This window comes from Gopherus evgoodei, chromosome 1, assembly GCF_007399415.2.
Source record: "Gopherus evgoodei ecotype Sinaloan lineage chromosome 1, rGopEvg1_v1.p, whole genome shotgun sequence".
Lineage (NCBI taxonomy): Eukaryota > Metazoa > Chordata > Testudines > Testudinidae > Gopherus > Gopherus evgoodei.
The window spans coordinates 273,141,599-273,157,428 of NC_044322.1; the positions used below are offsets into that span (position 1 = coordinate 273,141,599).

Sequence of the window (15,830 nt, forward strand, 5' to 3'; positions counted from 1 at the left end):
CACGCCCAGTGGCTCAGCCTGATTGCGTCCATTTGCAAAGAGAGCCAAGAGCTGGTGCCTACTTTCCGCTTGGTAAAGGAACGTCAATCAGGTAAATCCATCAGGAAAAGAGTAACGGGGATGAGTAATGGGAAGTTTCCCTGGGCGCCAACGTCCGGAAGCAGTGTGTTCCATCCTGGAAAGGGCTGAGTTTGGACTGCGCGGCCACCGCGTGCTGAAGGGAAGGATCTGCGGGCCTGAGAAGCTACGGTCCTCGAGAGGGGCTTCTGAAGCCAAAGGGAGCTTGAGTGAGTTTGTGATGGCATGAGTTTGAGGAGCGTCTGGAGTGTGGAACGGGGAGGGTAGAAAGAAACGGTTGTGAGAGGAAGGAGGTGCTGAGCAGCCCATCGGTGAGGGAAAGGTCTCAGGCAGGTATTGTGGGAGGAGCTGTGTAGCCCCAAAGGGGGCCTGCTGGGCAAGCGGATGTAAGGCGGGAGAGGGCGTTTCCCAGGGCTGTTGCTGCAGCCAGCCAAAGCCTTTAGGAAGGAGAAGAGAGCAAGGGGGTGTTGTTGCCCAATAGGGCCCACAGTGTGGTGTCAACTGGCCATAGGTGGGCTCCATGCAGTACACAGCCCTGCTTCTTTCTTTGTTAGTATAGTCTGTCATGTGAGAGACCAGGGTTCAATTCCCTGACAGGGAAAGTACTACCTTTTGAATGAGGAGAAAGAAATGCCTTGCCCAGCCAGCACATTCCTCATCTCCTCCTTCTCTGGTGACTTCCGCTCACACTTCCCACCTTGGTGCTGATTTTCACCTCTAGAAAGACAGTGAGTCCGCAAGGCCACCCCTGCCCTAGCAAAAGCCTCTACATCACCTCTGGCCACTGGGCGCAACTTCAAGACCTGCACGTCGGGGCATGCTTCAGAGTCGCAAAGGGAAGTACTGTGGCCAAGGTCATGAGGACCATTGCCCAGCCTAACATGATGGCAGCTGGTGAAGGGGCGCCCTTTTTCAAGGATTACCCGTGCAGGTGCCATTGTGTGGCAAACATGGAGCCCACTCAGATCTCAGCTGCAGTTTTGACCTTTGTAAATACCTCACACATTATCCAGCAGTATGTTCAGTACCTACAAAACCGGGTGAGGAAGTAACGGCAGTGCGATTACTATACTGATGAGGACATAGACGTTCCTAGATACACGGCATGTGGTGATTGGGAGATCATGGTGGCATTGGGCCAGGTTCATACTGTGGAATGCCAATTCTGGGCCCGAGAAACAAGCACAGACTGGTGGGACTGCATAGTGTTGCAGGTCTGGGATGATTCCCAGTGGCTGCAAAACTTTTGTATGCGTAGGGCCACTTTCATGGAACTTTGTGACTTGCTATCTCCTGCCCTGAAGCACAAAGACACCAAAATGATAGCAGCTCTCACCCTTGAGAACCGAGTGGCCATAGCACTGTGGAAGCTTGCAACGCCCAACAGCTACCAGTCAGTCGGGAATCAGTTTGGAGTGGGCAAATCTACTGTAGGGGCTGCTGTGCTGCAAGTAGCCAACGCAGTCATTGAGCAGCTGCTATCAAGGATAGTGACTTGGGAAATATGCAGACCATTGTGGATGGCTTTAATGCACTGGGGTTCCCTAACTGCGGCAGAGCGATAGACGGAACGCATATCCCCAGCTTGGCCCCAGCACACAGTGGCAGCCAGTACATAAACCACAAGGGGTACTTTCCCATGGTGCTGCAAGCATGGTGGATCACAGGCAGGACCGGTGCTAGGGGTTTGAGCGCCCTAGGCGGATGGCAATTTCGGCGCCCCGTGCGCTGGTCCCGCGTCTCCGCTGGAGCTGCCACAGTGGTGCCTGCGGAGGGTCCAGTGCTCCGCGGCTCCGGTGGAGCTGCCGCAGTGGTGTCTGCGGGAGGTCCACCGGAGCCGCGCGAGGAGCCGACCGTCTGCAGGCACGACTGTGGCAGCTCCACCGGAGCCACGGACCAGCGAACCCTCTGCAGGCACCACTGTGGCAGCTCCACCGGAGCCGCCTGCCGCCCCCTCCGGCAAAACGGCACCCACCAATTATTCTGGCGCCCTAGGCGATTGCCTAGGCTGCCTAAATGGTAGCGCCAGCCCTGATCACAAGGGACGTTTCACCGACATCAGCGTGGGATGGCCGGGAAAGGTGCACGACGCTTTCATCTTCAGGAATTCTGGTCTGTTTGAATAGCTGCAGGAAGGGACTTACTTCCCAGACCAGAAAATTACTGTTGGGGATGTTGAAATGCCTATAATTATCCTCGGGGACCCAGCCTACCCCTTAATGCCATGGCTCATGAAGTCATACACAGGCACCCTGGACAGTAGTAAGGAGCAGTTCAGCTATAGGCTGAGCAAGTGCAGAATGGTGGTAGAATGTGCTTTTGGACATTTGAAATGCTGCTGGCGCAGTTTACTGGCTCGGTTAGATATCAGCACAACCAATATTCCAATTGTAATTGTCGCTTGTTGTGTGCTCCACAGTATCTGTGAGAGTAAGAAGGAGATTTTTATGGTGGGGTGGGAGGTTGAGGCAACTCACCTGGCTGCCAATTTCGCACAGCCAGACAACAAGGCGATTAGAAGAGCACAGCAGGGCGCGCTGCGCATCACAGAAGCTTTGGAAGCTAGTTTCATGACTCGCCAGGATATGGTATGACAGTTGTTTGTTTCTCTTTAAGTTACCCACACCCTATATATATGAAAGAAAATAAAGTCAAAATTGTTTAAAAACTGTTCTTTATTATTTGATGCATATCACATTGAGAGAAATTAGAAGGTAGATTAGGGGTGGGGGTTGGGTTAGTGGGGTGGAAGAGGAGGGAAGGACAAGTCCAGAAACCAAAAGTTCTCATATGCCAGCTTTCTGGCGCTTGGGCAATCCTCTGGGGTTGAGTGTGTGGGTCCCCGTAGCCTTCCCCCTCGTGTTCTTGAGCGTCTGGGTGAGAAGGCTATGGAACTTGGGGAGGAGGGAGTTTGATTATACAGGGACTGCAGTGGAAATCTGTGGTCTTGCTGCCTTTCCCACATTAGATCCACCATACAGCGGAGCATGTCAGGTTCTCCCCCAGGAGCTAGACCACAGCGTCCTGCCTGCTCTCATGGCATGCCTCTCTCCTCTCTTCATGTTCCTGTAATGCCTTAAGGGACTCCGCAATTGTTTGCCTCCATGCATTCAGCTGGGCTCTATCAGTGCGGGAAGCCTGCATGAGCTTCCCGCACTGATAGGCCTTTGCTTCCCAACCTTCCCAAGTTCACCTTTTCCACCTTCGAATCTGGACCAGCCTCTGGGACGGAGTAGATAGGGGCCGCGTTGAAACATTTGCATCTGCGGGAGGAGAAAAAGAGAGGGTAGTATTTTTAAAAATACATTGCAGAGAACAAAGGGGGCACTTTGGTATGAGTAAGTCATCATACAGGGCCAGGGCAACAGAATTCATCTTGCAGGCAGCCCCTAGGCAGGAGCACGCAGGATTCTGCTGCTTCTATATTCATGTCAATGCTTTCAAACTGCTGGGCCCCCTTTCCCACAGCAAGCAATGCCTAGTGGGTTTGCCATATAAAAGGAGGGCCTGCGGGCTCTCTGGGATGATCACTGCACACAACAACCCCCACTCCCGACCAGGTGGCTCCGGTCAGGTTCAGAGCAGAGATGAGCCATTTACTCTAAGCGCGAACAATCCAGCGCAGCTGGGTTTCCCTCCACCCCCCACCGCGTGGCTCCAATCAGGCTCTCACTTACCAGAAGTACCATCTCCAGAGTCATGGAACAGGAGCCCGCCTTGGGAGTGAGGGGTGGCTATTGGCTCCAGCGTTAAGATTAGTTCCTGGCTACGGGGGGAAAAAGGATTCCCCACTTGCCGCCTGTGCATGTCCTCCTCCTCCTCTTCATCCTCCAACGTCTCTTCCTCCTCGCTCTGTGCAACTCCTTCCTTGCAGGTGTCCATGGACAGTGGTGGGGTAAGGTGGCATCACCACCCATAATTGCATGGAGCTCATAGTAAAAGTGGAATGTATGGGGCTGTGACCCAGAGCACTCATTTGCCTCCCTGACTTTTTGGTACACTTGCCTGAGCTCCTTGATTTTTGTACGACGCTGCTCTGTGTCCCTGGAGTAGCCTCTTTCTGTCATGGCCCTGGGGACTATAGCGTAGGTACTTGTGTTCCTTTTTTTGGAACGTAGTTCTGCCATAACAGACGCATCTCCCCAACATGTGATGAGATCCAGTACCTCCCGTTCAGACCATGCTGGGGCTCGTCTGCGAATCTGGGACTGCGTGATCGCCTGTGATGGTGGACTCTGCATGGTTGCCTGTGATGGTGGATTGTGCTGATGGTCAGCTGTGCTGCTGGTGACCAAAGGAAATGAAATTCAAAAGTTCCCAAGGCTTTTCCTCTACACCTGGTTAGTGCATTGGAGTTGAGGGTGTTGACCAGAGCAATCACAAGGGAGCATTCTGGGATAGCTCCTGGAGGCCAATAACGTTGAATTGTGTCCACAATACCTTTAACCTGGGATTGCAATCTCGATTTAAGTGCTACTCCACTTGCCGAGGTGGAGTACAGAAATCGAATTAAAGAACCTTTTAAATTGAAAAAAAAAATTTGGTCATGTGGATGGAATCATTTTTTTTTCAAAATAACTTGGCTAATTCCGAAATAACAGGCTAGTGTAGATCAGGCCTAAGTACTGGCCCTGCTTAGCTGATGGATCACAGCACTTGGTGGTGCGGCTGTAGGCGTTCACACTTGCAGATACTGACCTCAGTGGGAACACTGGAATGAGCAAAGCAATGCTCATATGCAAGCACTGGCCTGAGCTAGCCTTTTGCCTCTGCATATTTAACACTTTAAATCTACACATTTTATTTTGAAGGTTATCTTTTCATTTTCGTCATTTATTTTTGATCTATTTCCACTCCATGTTCTGTATGGTTCAAAGACATTTTGTTTTTAAAAAATCCTCTTAGTCATCACCTTACATTTCTAGGGTCTTTCCACCTGAAGGATGCAGAATTTTTTACAGATTGAATATAGCAGATATTCCTCTGCCCCTGAAATGCAGCCCTTGCTGAGCTGGCATCCTACAGCCCATCTGTGTTATTGAGATTGCCATGTACGTGTGTGCTAGGGTGACTTGAGAAGAAGTGTGAAAAATCAAGAGGGGAGGGTAATAGGGTCCTATACACAGGGCCGGCTCCAGGCACCAGCTTATCAAACAGGTGCTTGGGGCGGCAACTCGGGAGTGGCGCAGCACTTTTAGGTATTCGGCGTCAATTTGGCTGAAGGTCATTCACTCCCGCTCGGAGCGAAGGACCTCCCGCTGAATTGCCGCAGATCACAATGGCGGCTTTTTTTGTTTTGTTTTGTTTTGGTTTGGCTGCTTGGGGCGGCAAAACTCCTAGAGCCGGCCCTGCCTATATAGTGCTTAATTTGTGCTGAGGCAGCCATGGCACCTCTTGGCTTTGCAGTTCAGAACCCTAGCACCTCTGGGTTTGTCCAATCAGTTATTAAAGTAAAAACATTGAGCCCCCGCACCTCTTTCATTACAAATTAAACACTGATCCTATATAGGGCAAAGCCCCTAAAAAATGGATGGTCCTTTTAAAATCGGGACAGAGCCTCTCTGTGTGTGTGTGTGTGTGTGTGTGAGAGAGAGAGAGCCCAAATTGTTGACCAGATTCAGTGGCCTGTGTTGTCAACAGGTTGAAGTCCAGAAGGCGATTGGAATCAAGTTATTCTCAGAACGGTGTGACTGCAGCTGTGCAGGGAAACCGGGCCCAGACAGCACACTGCAGCGCCGGTAACCTCCTGTCCAGAGACGCTGCCCCTGGCTGCTCCGCCGCAGCTCGTAGCCCGAGCGCCCTGCACCGGCCGGGCTCAGGAAGTGACATCGCCGAGCGGTGCATGCTGGATCGTGCTTCGCACAGCCCGCTCCCGGGCAGAAGCGCGGCAGCGGGGGCGGCATGACAGCCCGATGCCAGTGAGCGGCGGCCCCGCAGGCTGGAGCCTCCCCGGCGGCGGCAGGTGAGGACGCGGGCCGGGGGCAGGCGCTGCTTGGCCCGCGCGCGGCAGGTGCGATCGCGGCGCAGCCCGGCCCCGGGGGAGCGCGGGCTGAGCGCTGCCCGCACGTGCCGGGCGCGGGGCCAGCTGCTGCCACCGCGGGCTGCTCAGCCCCGGCCGGTGGGGAGAGACCGGCTCGCGCAGCGGCCAGGCCGGCAGGGGGCAGTGGCACCAGCCCGCGGCGCCGCGGAGGCTCGTTGCTCTCTCGTGGGCAGGGGGAGTCTGAAACGTGGCTTTCTGCTGTAGCCCGCCCGGCGCTGAGCTGCCCTGGGGCCCTGCGCCAGCCCCGCAGCGCGTCTCTTACTGGCAGCTCCTGCTTAACGAGCCGCCGCGCCGCCTGCGGTGGAAGGAGCAGGAGCCTGTGCCTGACTTTCCGGGCGCACCACCGTAAGTTCCCGTGATCTTCATGGCTAGGCGCAGAGGGGTTAACGGAGAGGAGGGGGTGGATTGCTGGAGAATGATGGTAGCCTAACTTCACGCTGGCCACAAGCCATACTCACTCTCCTAGGCTAGGCAATGCAGAGGAAGTGTGGTGTGCAGGGAGCTATTTTGAGATCAAGCTAATAAAATGCAAGCAAATCGCTGGGCTGGATGGGCTTCTCCATGTCCCTTAGAGCATCTTTCCTTGAAGTATCTCAGAGTGCTTCATAGACCAGCCTCAGAACACCCTGTGAGGCAGCTGTGTTGTTATGCCCATTTTACAGATGGGTAAACTGCAGCACAGCCAAGTTGAGTGGTCATGTAGGCCATGAGTCATAAGCAGAGCTAGGCATAGATCTCATGCATAATTTTATAATGAAAGAGGTTTTGGGCTCAAACAATTAGGTGCCAGGGCTCAAGAAATTTTTTTACTTTCATAACTGACGGGGCAAGCCCAGAGGTGCTGGGCCTATGAACTGTCAAGGCTAGAGGCGCTGGGCCTATGAACTGCCAAGGCTTAGAGGCGCCAGTGCTCAGCCATGATGCAAATTAAGCACTGCATAGATCCCTGTTGTCTTTCAGTTCCTTGCTCACACTACTGGCAATACTGAATTGAGGAGTCTGGCCAGTACCTGGTACGGTTTTGTTCCTGCCTAAGAGGGTAACTTTCTGATTAGATGTTAGTCTGATGTGTTGTGTGCAAAAAATGGTGTCCTGTTTATAACTATGGAAAAGATTGTGATATTAGATCAGCCCAATGACCTTGCTGATCTATTATTCTGTGTCTCTGATAGCAGCCAAATCTAGATGTTTCAGAGGAAGGCTTAAACTCCCCATAATGCCTCTGACTTTGCATTATTATACCACAAAGGAGGAAGCTTGTTTCTGACCTCATACATCTCCCTCTGAAGGTCTGCTTCTTAGCATCTCTCTGGAGCAAAGTAGTGCAAGACAGGGACTGAAGGCCACCAGACCTCCTTCCCCCCTGTTCATGCCACCTATGGCCTCTGGTATAGGATACGCCTGTTAGACTCTAACAGATGATCTCAGCTGAATGCCCCCATAGAAAGGTGGAATTCACATGGGTTGTTTGTGATGCTTTAATTAATGTCTGTAAATCACTTTGATCTTTCCTGCAGTTACTTTTCGATGTATCCCAATAGATAATCCCTCTGACATGCTTAGTAGAGGTAGTTTTCTTTTCCCAGTGTTGGAAGCATGTTACTTTTATAAAAGGCTCTCTTGTTGTCAAACACTGACATTTTCTGTACTTGAATCTCTCCTTTATGCTCACCCACACATGGCACCTATCCTCTTGTCATCTATGTGCTGGACAACAATTACAGGGAGTATGTGCATTCCATAAAGGGACTCTCTCCTCGGTCACATCATGGTCTCATTTCCCACCCCCCCATGCTCCCCTTCTGGTCATTAAAAAGCAGTTTTTACAAAGGACAGATAGCTTTCAAGATTTTTCACAGCCTACATTGTGACAGAATTATATCCTACTTGTGTGATGCTTGCTGTTCTGTAATTGATGTGTGGATGACAATCAGATGGCTGGGTTTTTCAGAAAGCTGATGGGGAAATGAGAGCTAATCCACTTTCCACACCATTACCACCCTGTGTGATAAGGACTGCTCCCGCAGGGTTTAAAGGAAAGCTCCATGATTCAACCATACCACACATGAGCCTTTTAAGGTGCTGCTGATTTCCCTCAAGTGAACCCAAGCCGCTAAAATTAAATATGCTGGGGCCAGCTCCGTAGCTGGCATAAATCATGGTGGCTCCATCAACTTCAATTGGAGTGATGCCAATTAACACCATGTGATGATCTGCCCCAGAATATTCAATCAATCTAATCTGCATTTTAAGAGACCATTGAGGTCATTGTATTTAATTATTCCATACATGTGTTACTAATAATATCTTGTGCTGTTCAGATGTAAAGAAGTGAGAATATCTTGTATAGTTTCCCCCACTGATGCTGTTTGTTTTTTTACATTTTGTTCAGCTCGGACACGGCACCTAAATCTATCCATTTCACTGAAGAGGTTTGTGGTTAAAGCAGAGGGCTAGCAAGAGACTTGATGATTCCATTCACTTCTTTGCCACAGACTTTCTGTAGACCTGGGGCGAGTGATTTAATTTCTCTGCCCACTTCCTTATGTGTGTGTATATTTTAAATTCAAGTGGGGATATGATACATCTCTAACTCCTGGGATGGTTGTGAGAATAAATCCCTAACTGCTTGTTAGGAGCTCAGATAGAGGTAGATTGCAGATTTTATTCTCATGTACTAGCCAGATGCTGTGGATTTTGAGTTACTGCAGGAGAATATTTAAAGCTTACTGCCCCCCTCTAATTGAATTGAAAATTGTAACCATTCTCACAGCCAGGCTATTCATACTGGCTTTTTAAACACAATCTAAATTGGGAGAGTCAAGCGACCAATTCAGACAAATGGATTTTCTGCTGAACCAACCAGCTGGACAGAGCTGGCAGAGAATATTAGTGGCAACTGCTTCCCCTCTGGAACATCATAGGCCTTTGCTTCCCAACCTTCTCTCTGCCTGAGGTTGTGGCAACAACTCTGCTTCAGCAAAGATTGTTTCAGTGAGAGGTGGGGAATGTGTGTTTCAAATTTCTCCCTCTCATATGATCCCTAAGATGATGAAGACTGAGGCAAGGATTCCAACTTCCAAGTGGATTTTTTTCCTAGAGAAAACACAGAAGAGCATGACCTGAAAATTTCTGCCCCAAGCCCTGTAAACCAGTGGCCTGGTATGGGTAGGAAACATGTCCACAGAATTCTAACCAACTTGAAACACGTGTTAGCTAATGTGATTTTAAAGTCCTTGGAAAAGACGGTTACTCACCTTTGTAACTGTTGTTCTTCGAGATGTGTTGCTCACATCCATTCCAGGTAGGTGTGCGCGCCGCGCGTGCACGTTCGTCGGAAACTTTTTTACCCTAGCAACTCCAGTGGGCCGGCAGGTCGCCCCCTAGAGTGGCGCCGCCATGGCGCTCTATATATACCCCTGCCAGCCCGCCCGCTCCTCAGTTCCTTCTTGCCGGCTACTCCGACAGTGGGGAAGGAGGGCGGGTGTGGAATGGATGTGAGCAACACATCTCGAAGAACAACAGTTACAAAGGTGAGTAACCGTCTTTTCTTCTTCGAGTGATTGCTCACATCCATTCCAGGTAGGTGACTCCCAAGCCATACCTAGGCGGTGGGGTCGGAGTGAGAAGTCGCGGCACGGAGCACTGCAGTTCCGAAGGCCGCATCCTCCCTCGACTGCTGGACCAGGGCGTAGTGGGAAGCAAAGGTGTGGACCGATGACCAGGTCGCTGCCCGACAGATTTCCTGGATGGGCACACGGGCGAGGAAAGCTAGCGACGACGCCTGCGCCCTGGTGGAATGCGCAGTCACACGGCCCGTAGGGACATGGGCCAAGTCATAACAGGTCCTGATACAGGACGTAACCCAAGAGGATACCCTCTGGGAGGAGATAGGAAGCCCTTTCATACGATCTGCTACCGCCACAAAAAGTTGGGGGGATTTTCGGAAGGCTTAGTCCTCTCTATGTAGAACGCGAGAGCCCTACGGACATCCAGCGAGTGGAGCTGCTGCTCCCTGCCTGAGGAGTGAGGTTTTGGGAAAAAAACCGGAAGGAAAATCTCTTGGTTGACGTGAAAGGCTGAGACCACCTTGGGCAGAAAAGCAGGGTGTGGTCTCAGCTGCACCTTGTCCTTGTGGAAGACCGTATATGGGGGGTCTACCACAAGAGCTCGGAGCTCCGACACCCGTCTAGCTGAGGTGATAGCCACTAGAAAGGCAGTTTTCCAAGAGAGGTAGAGCAGGGAGCAAGTAGCTAACGGCTCAAAGGGGGGCCCCATGAGCCGGGACAACACCAGGTTAAGATCCCAGGTTGGAGCAGGGGGACGGGCGTTAGGGAATAAACGTTCCAGCCCTTTAAGGAATCTCGACACCATCGGGTGAGAAAAAACGGAGCGACCGTCCGCACCCGGGTGAAAGGTGGAGATAGCTGCTAGGTGGACTCGCAACGACGATAAGGCCAGACCTTGCCCTTTGAGGGACCAGACGTAGTCTAAGATTTCGGTTACCGAAACTTCCATAGGGTGGAGATTTCTCTCTACGCACCAACAGGAGAAGCGCTTCCATTTCGCCGAATACGTGGCTCTTGTGGACGGTTTCCTGCTGCTCAAGAGCACCTCTCTCACAGGCGTAGAGCAGCGCAGCTCGGAACCAGTCAGCCACGCAGGAGCCACGCCGCTAGGTGCAGCGACTGCAGGTCTGGGTGACAGAGGGTCCCGTGGTCCTGGGTAATCAGGTCCGGATGAAGGGGCAGGGGAACTGGGTCGGCTATGGCCAAGTCCAGCAGCATGGTGTACCAGTGCTGCCTGGGCCACGCCGGGGCCACCATGATCACGAGAGCCCTGTCCCTGCGCACCTTCAGGAGGACCTTGTGGACCAGAGGGAACGGGGGAAATGCATAGTACAGGTGGGTTGACCACTGGATGAGGAAGGCATCCGCTATCGACCCCGGCTCCCTGCCCTGAAAGGAGCAGAACGCTTGGCACTTCCTGTTCCCTTTGGACGCGAAGAGGTCCACCCGGGGATAACCCCACCTCCGGAAAATGGAGAGAGCGACGTCCGGGCGAAGGGACCACTCGTGTGACAGGAAGGATCTGCTCAATCGATCTGCCAGAGTGTTCCGTACTCCAGGGAGGAAGGAAGCCCTGAGGTGAATGGAGTGGGCTACGCAAAAGTCCCAGAGTCGTATCGCCTCGTGGCACAGGGAGGAGGACCTGGTGCCTCCCTGCTTGTTGATATAGTACATGGTCGTCGTGTTGTCCGTGAACACGGCGACACAACGACCCTGAAGCTGATGACAAAACGCTTGACAAGCAAGGCGGACCGCTCTCAACTCCCGCATGTTGATGTGGAGCCCCACCTCCTCCTGGGACCACAGGCCCTGTGTCCGCAGGGTCCCTAGGTGGGCCCCCCAGCCTAGATCTGAGGCATCCGTTGTCAGGGATACCGAGGGCTGAGAGGGGTGAAAGGGAAGACCCGCACATAATACGGACTGGTCTAACCACCAGCCGAGAGAATCTAAGACCTTCTGGGGGATTGTGACTAACATGTCTAAAGGTTGCCTTGCCGGCCTGTAATGACTGATAAGCCACAGCTGGAGAGGCCTCATGTGGAGCCGAGCATAGTCGGTCACAAAAGTGCACGCCGCCATGTGGCCTAACAGGGCTAGACATGTCCTCACTGACGTCAATGGGGCTGACCGCAAATATTGAACGATCGCCGCCATGGTCTGGAACCGTTGCAGAGGCAGCGAGGCCTGCCCACAGTGGCGTCCAGGACGGCCCCGATAAATTCCACCTTCTGCGTGGGCCTCAGAGTGGACTTGTCTGTGTTTATCAAGAGGCCCAGACTTGCAAATATGGCGGTGATCATGCGGACATGGCTGTTGACCTGCTGTTCCGACGTGCCCCGAATCAACCAGTCGTCCAGATAAGGGAACACGTGGACACGGTTGCGCCGAAGATGCGCCACGACAACTGCCATGCATTTTGTAAACACCCTCGGGGCCGTGGACAGGCCGAATGGGAGGACTGCAAATTGATAATGAAGAGCCCCCACAACGAAGCGGAGAAAGCGTCTGTGGCGCGGCCAAATGGCAATGTGGAAATACGCGTCCTGCATGTCGAGGGCGGCGTACCAGTCTCCCGGATCCAGGGATGGAATAATGGTCCCCAGGGATACCATGCGGAACTTCAACTTCACGAGGTATTTGTTGAGTTCTCGCAGGTCGAGGATAGGCCTGAGGCCCCCCTTGGCCTGGGGGATGAGAAAGTAGCGGGAATAAAACCCCTTGCCTTTCTCGTTTTCCGGAACCGCCTCTATAGCTCCTTTGCTGAGGAGCGTCTGCACCTCCTGCCGAAGGAATTGCTCGTGAGAGGGGTCCCTGAAGAGGGACGAGGAAGGAGGGCGGGAAGGAGGAAACGAAACAAACTGCAGGCGGTATCCCGTCTGCACCATGCTTAAGACCCAGCGGTCCGATGTTATTTGGGACCACACCGGGAGGAAAAACGAAAGGCGGTTGGAAAATGGGGGGGAAGGATCCATAGGGGAAACTGTTATCGCGCCCTCGGGCGCACCTTCAAAATGAAGGCTTAGGACCAGGCGGGGGTTTTGAGGAGCCTTGGTTCTGCCCCCCTTGGTTCCCAGACTGCCTGCGCCTGCCGTTCCTGCCGTGGCGCCTGTAAAGGTCCTGCCGCTGGCGGAACTGGGAAAACGGCCTACGTTGTTGCTGTTGTTGCGACCTAAAGGGTCTACGCTGCGTCACGGGGGTGTGCATCCCGAGGGACTGCATGATGACCCGGTTGTCTTTTAGACTCTTGAGTCTGGGGTCTGTCTTATCGGAAAACAGGCCCTGGCCTTCGAAAGGAAGGTCCTGTATAGTGTGCTGGAGCTCCGGCGGAAGGCCGGAAACCTGCAGCCAGGAGATGCGACGCATCGTAACTCCTGACGCGAGGGTACGGGCAGCCGAGTCCGCAGCGTCCAAGGAGGCTTGTAAGGCCGTGCGTGCGACCTTCTTGCCTTCGTCCAAGATGGCCGTAAACTCTTGGCGAGCATCCTGTGGCAGCAGCTCCTTAAATTTGTCCACTGCCACCCAGGAGTTAAAGGCGTATCTGCTCAGCAGGGCCTGCTGGTTAGAGACCCTGAGCTGCAGCGCCCCAGCCGAATACACCTTACGGCCAAGGAGGTCCATCCGCCTGGCCTCTCTGGACTTGGGGGCCGGAGCCTCCTGGCCGTGACGCTCCCTATCGTTCACCGATTGCACCACCAGTGAACCGGGAGTCGGGTGAACATGTAGATATTCGTATCCCCTAGAAGGGGCCATGTACTTTCTCTCGACTCCTTTCGCTGTCGGAGGGATGGAGGCCGGGGACTGCCAGATAGTATTGGCGTTGGCCTGGATGGTCCGTATGAAGGGCAGGGCGACCCTGGTGGGAGCATCAGAAGAGAGGATGGTGACAATTGGATCCTCTATCTCCGAGACCTCCTCTGCCTGCAGACTCAGATTTTGAGCCAATCGCCTGAGGAGGTCCTGGTGCGCCCTGAGATCCAGCGGGGGGGGACTGTTGGAGGAGGTACCCGCCACCGCCTCATCCGGGGAGGAGGATGATGAGACCCCAGGCACGAGAGTGTCCAACTGAGGGTCTTCCTCAGCCCTCGCCTCTGCCTCCGGAGCCACAGCGGAGTCCTGCTGTTTGGACCCTTCCTCCCCTTCCGGGGAGGGAGGGGGGCGAGACAAGGAGGCTTCAGGGGCCCTACGTTCCGCAGTCGCCGGTCTAGCAGGGAGCTGCTGGGGGCCCTGGGCCTGATGGTATGCCCAGGGTGTCCAGAATCCCCACTGTTGTGGGCCTTGGTCTTGCAGCGGCGGATCCCCGAACAGCGCCGCCTGCCGGTCGGTGCCCAGCGCATACCCGCTGTCCGTCTGGGAGGATACGGACGGCTGTCTCGAGGGCCACGGTGGGGCCGACCCCGGATGGTAAGGGTCTGCGCGGGCCGGCACGGAGGATCGTCTCGGTGCCGGGGACCAGTGCCGGGAGTCATATCGGTGCCGGGACCGGGATCGGGACCGGGATCTGTCACGGTGCCGGGATCCTGATCGGTACCGGGTGCCGCTTCGGTACCGGGACCTGCCACCAGCTCGGTGCCGGGAGGTCGACCGGGACCTACCACCAGCTCGGCGCCGGGAGGTCGACCGAGACCGGGACCTGCCACCAGCTCGGTGCCGGGAGGTCGACCGGTGCGGCGAGTAGCGTCGGGACCTGCTCCTGGAGTCGCGGTGCCGGTGTCGCCGACTGGAGCCTGACCGCGACCGCGTCGATGCCGACCGTTGCCGCGAGTGCGACCGGTACCGCTGAGGGGAGCGGTGCCGGGACTGCGAGCGGCGTCGGGATCTGGAGCGCCCAAGACGTCGGGACCTGGATGGCGAACGACTGTCTCTGGGCGGCGCCGACATCATGGGCTTGCCTCTGGACACAACCCGCACCGGAGGTACCGGGGGTGGCAGCCGAGTGGGCTCAGTCAGGGCAATAAGGTCCCGAGCCGAGGCAAAGGTCTCCGGTGTGGATGGGACCACTACCTCAACCCCAGATCTCATGGGGGAGCTCGGCGGCACCGGACTCAACGGACCCGCCGGGCCCGGAGTCAACGGTGCTGACGGTGCCGGCGGCGCCGCGGCCGATGTCGAGGCCGGGCGCTCAAGCCGGGTCTGCCTGGCCGAAGTATCAGACTTCGACGGCCTTGGCTCTGATTCCAGTGCCGGAGAGGGTCGGTGCCGAGGAGTCTTCTCGGTGCCGGAGCGATCCGGTGCCGGTGCCGATACCACGGCCTGCGAAGCCGACGGGTCAAGTGCCGCCTCCATTAGGAGAGTTCGGAGCCTCTGATCCCTCTCCTTCTTTGTCCTCGGCTTAAAAGCCTTACAGATGCGGCACTTGTCGGATCTGTGCGATTCCCCGAGGCACTTCAGGCACGCTTCGTGGGGATCGCTGGTAGGCATGGGCTTCTTGCAGGCCGCACACTGCTTGAAGCCCGGCGAAACAGGCCTGAGCCTGGCGCCGGGTGCCGGGAAGGGCTAAGCCCCCGGCGAAGAACTACTTAACAACTATTTAACTAAACTATCTACTTAACAAACTAATTAACAACTATAATGGAACTAGAGATGAACGATAGATAAACGATAGAGAACTAGGAGAGCTAGGGACGTGGAGGACAGCTAAGCCGCGCTCCACAGTTCCAACGACCGACACGGCGGTAAGAAGGAACTGAGGAGCGGGCGGGCCGGCAGGGGTATATATAGAGCGCCATGGCGGCGCCACTCTAGGGGGCGACCTGCCGGCCCACTGGAGTTGCTAGGGTAAAAAAGTTTCCGACGAACGTGCACGCGCGGCGCGCACACCTACCTGGAATGGATGTGAGCAATCACTCGAAGAAGAACTGCAAGCTCCAGGTGGCCTAAACCATTTTCAGAGCCTGCTGGAGATGGTAGCTCAGTACAAATGGTCCAGATCACCTGGATCCTGGTCTACAATACAGCTCCATAGATTTCAAGGCCAGAAGGAACCATTGTGATCATCCAGTCTGACCTCATTTATGAGACAGGCCATAACAATTCTCCAAAACAATTCCTAGAGCAGATCTTTTAGAAAAGCATAAGATCTTGATTTAAGATGACCAGTGGTGAAGAATCCATCACAACCCTTGTGTAATGGGGTCAGCACATAC

General features: G+C 54.3%; 1 protein-coding gene across 2 annotated transcripts in view; it reads left to right on the forward strand.

Annotated features, from left to right (window-relative positions):
- Window positions 1–5,946: 5,946 nt before the first annotated feature.
- Window positions 5,947–15,830, forward strand: part of CCDC134 (coiled-coil domain containing 134) — a 31,064-nt gene continuing 21,180 nt past the window's right edge. The window contains exon 1 of one of the 2 annotated variants that reach the window (XM_030547562.1): window positions 5,947–6,040. In XM_030547562.1, the coding sequence (XP_030403422.1) occupies window positions 5,991–6,040 (50 nt within the window). In that variant the 5' untranslated portion in view covers window positions 5,947–5,990. Of the gene's footprint in view, window positions 6,041–6,300; window positions 6,464–15,830 lie in introns of those variants that run through there. The other variant, XM_030547565.1, reaches the window with a different exon arrangement.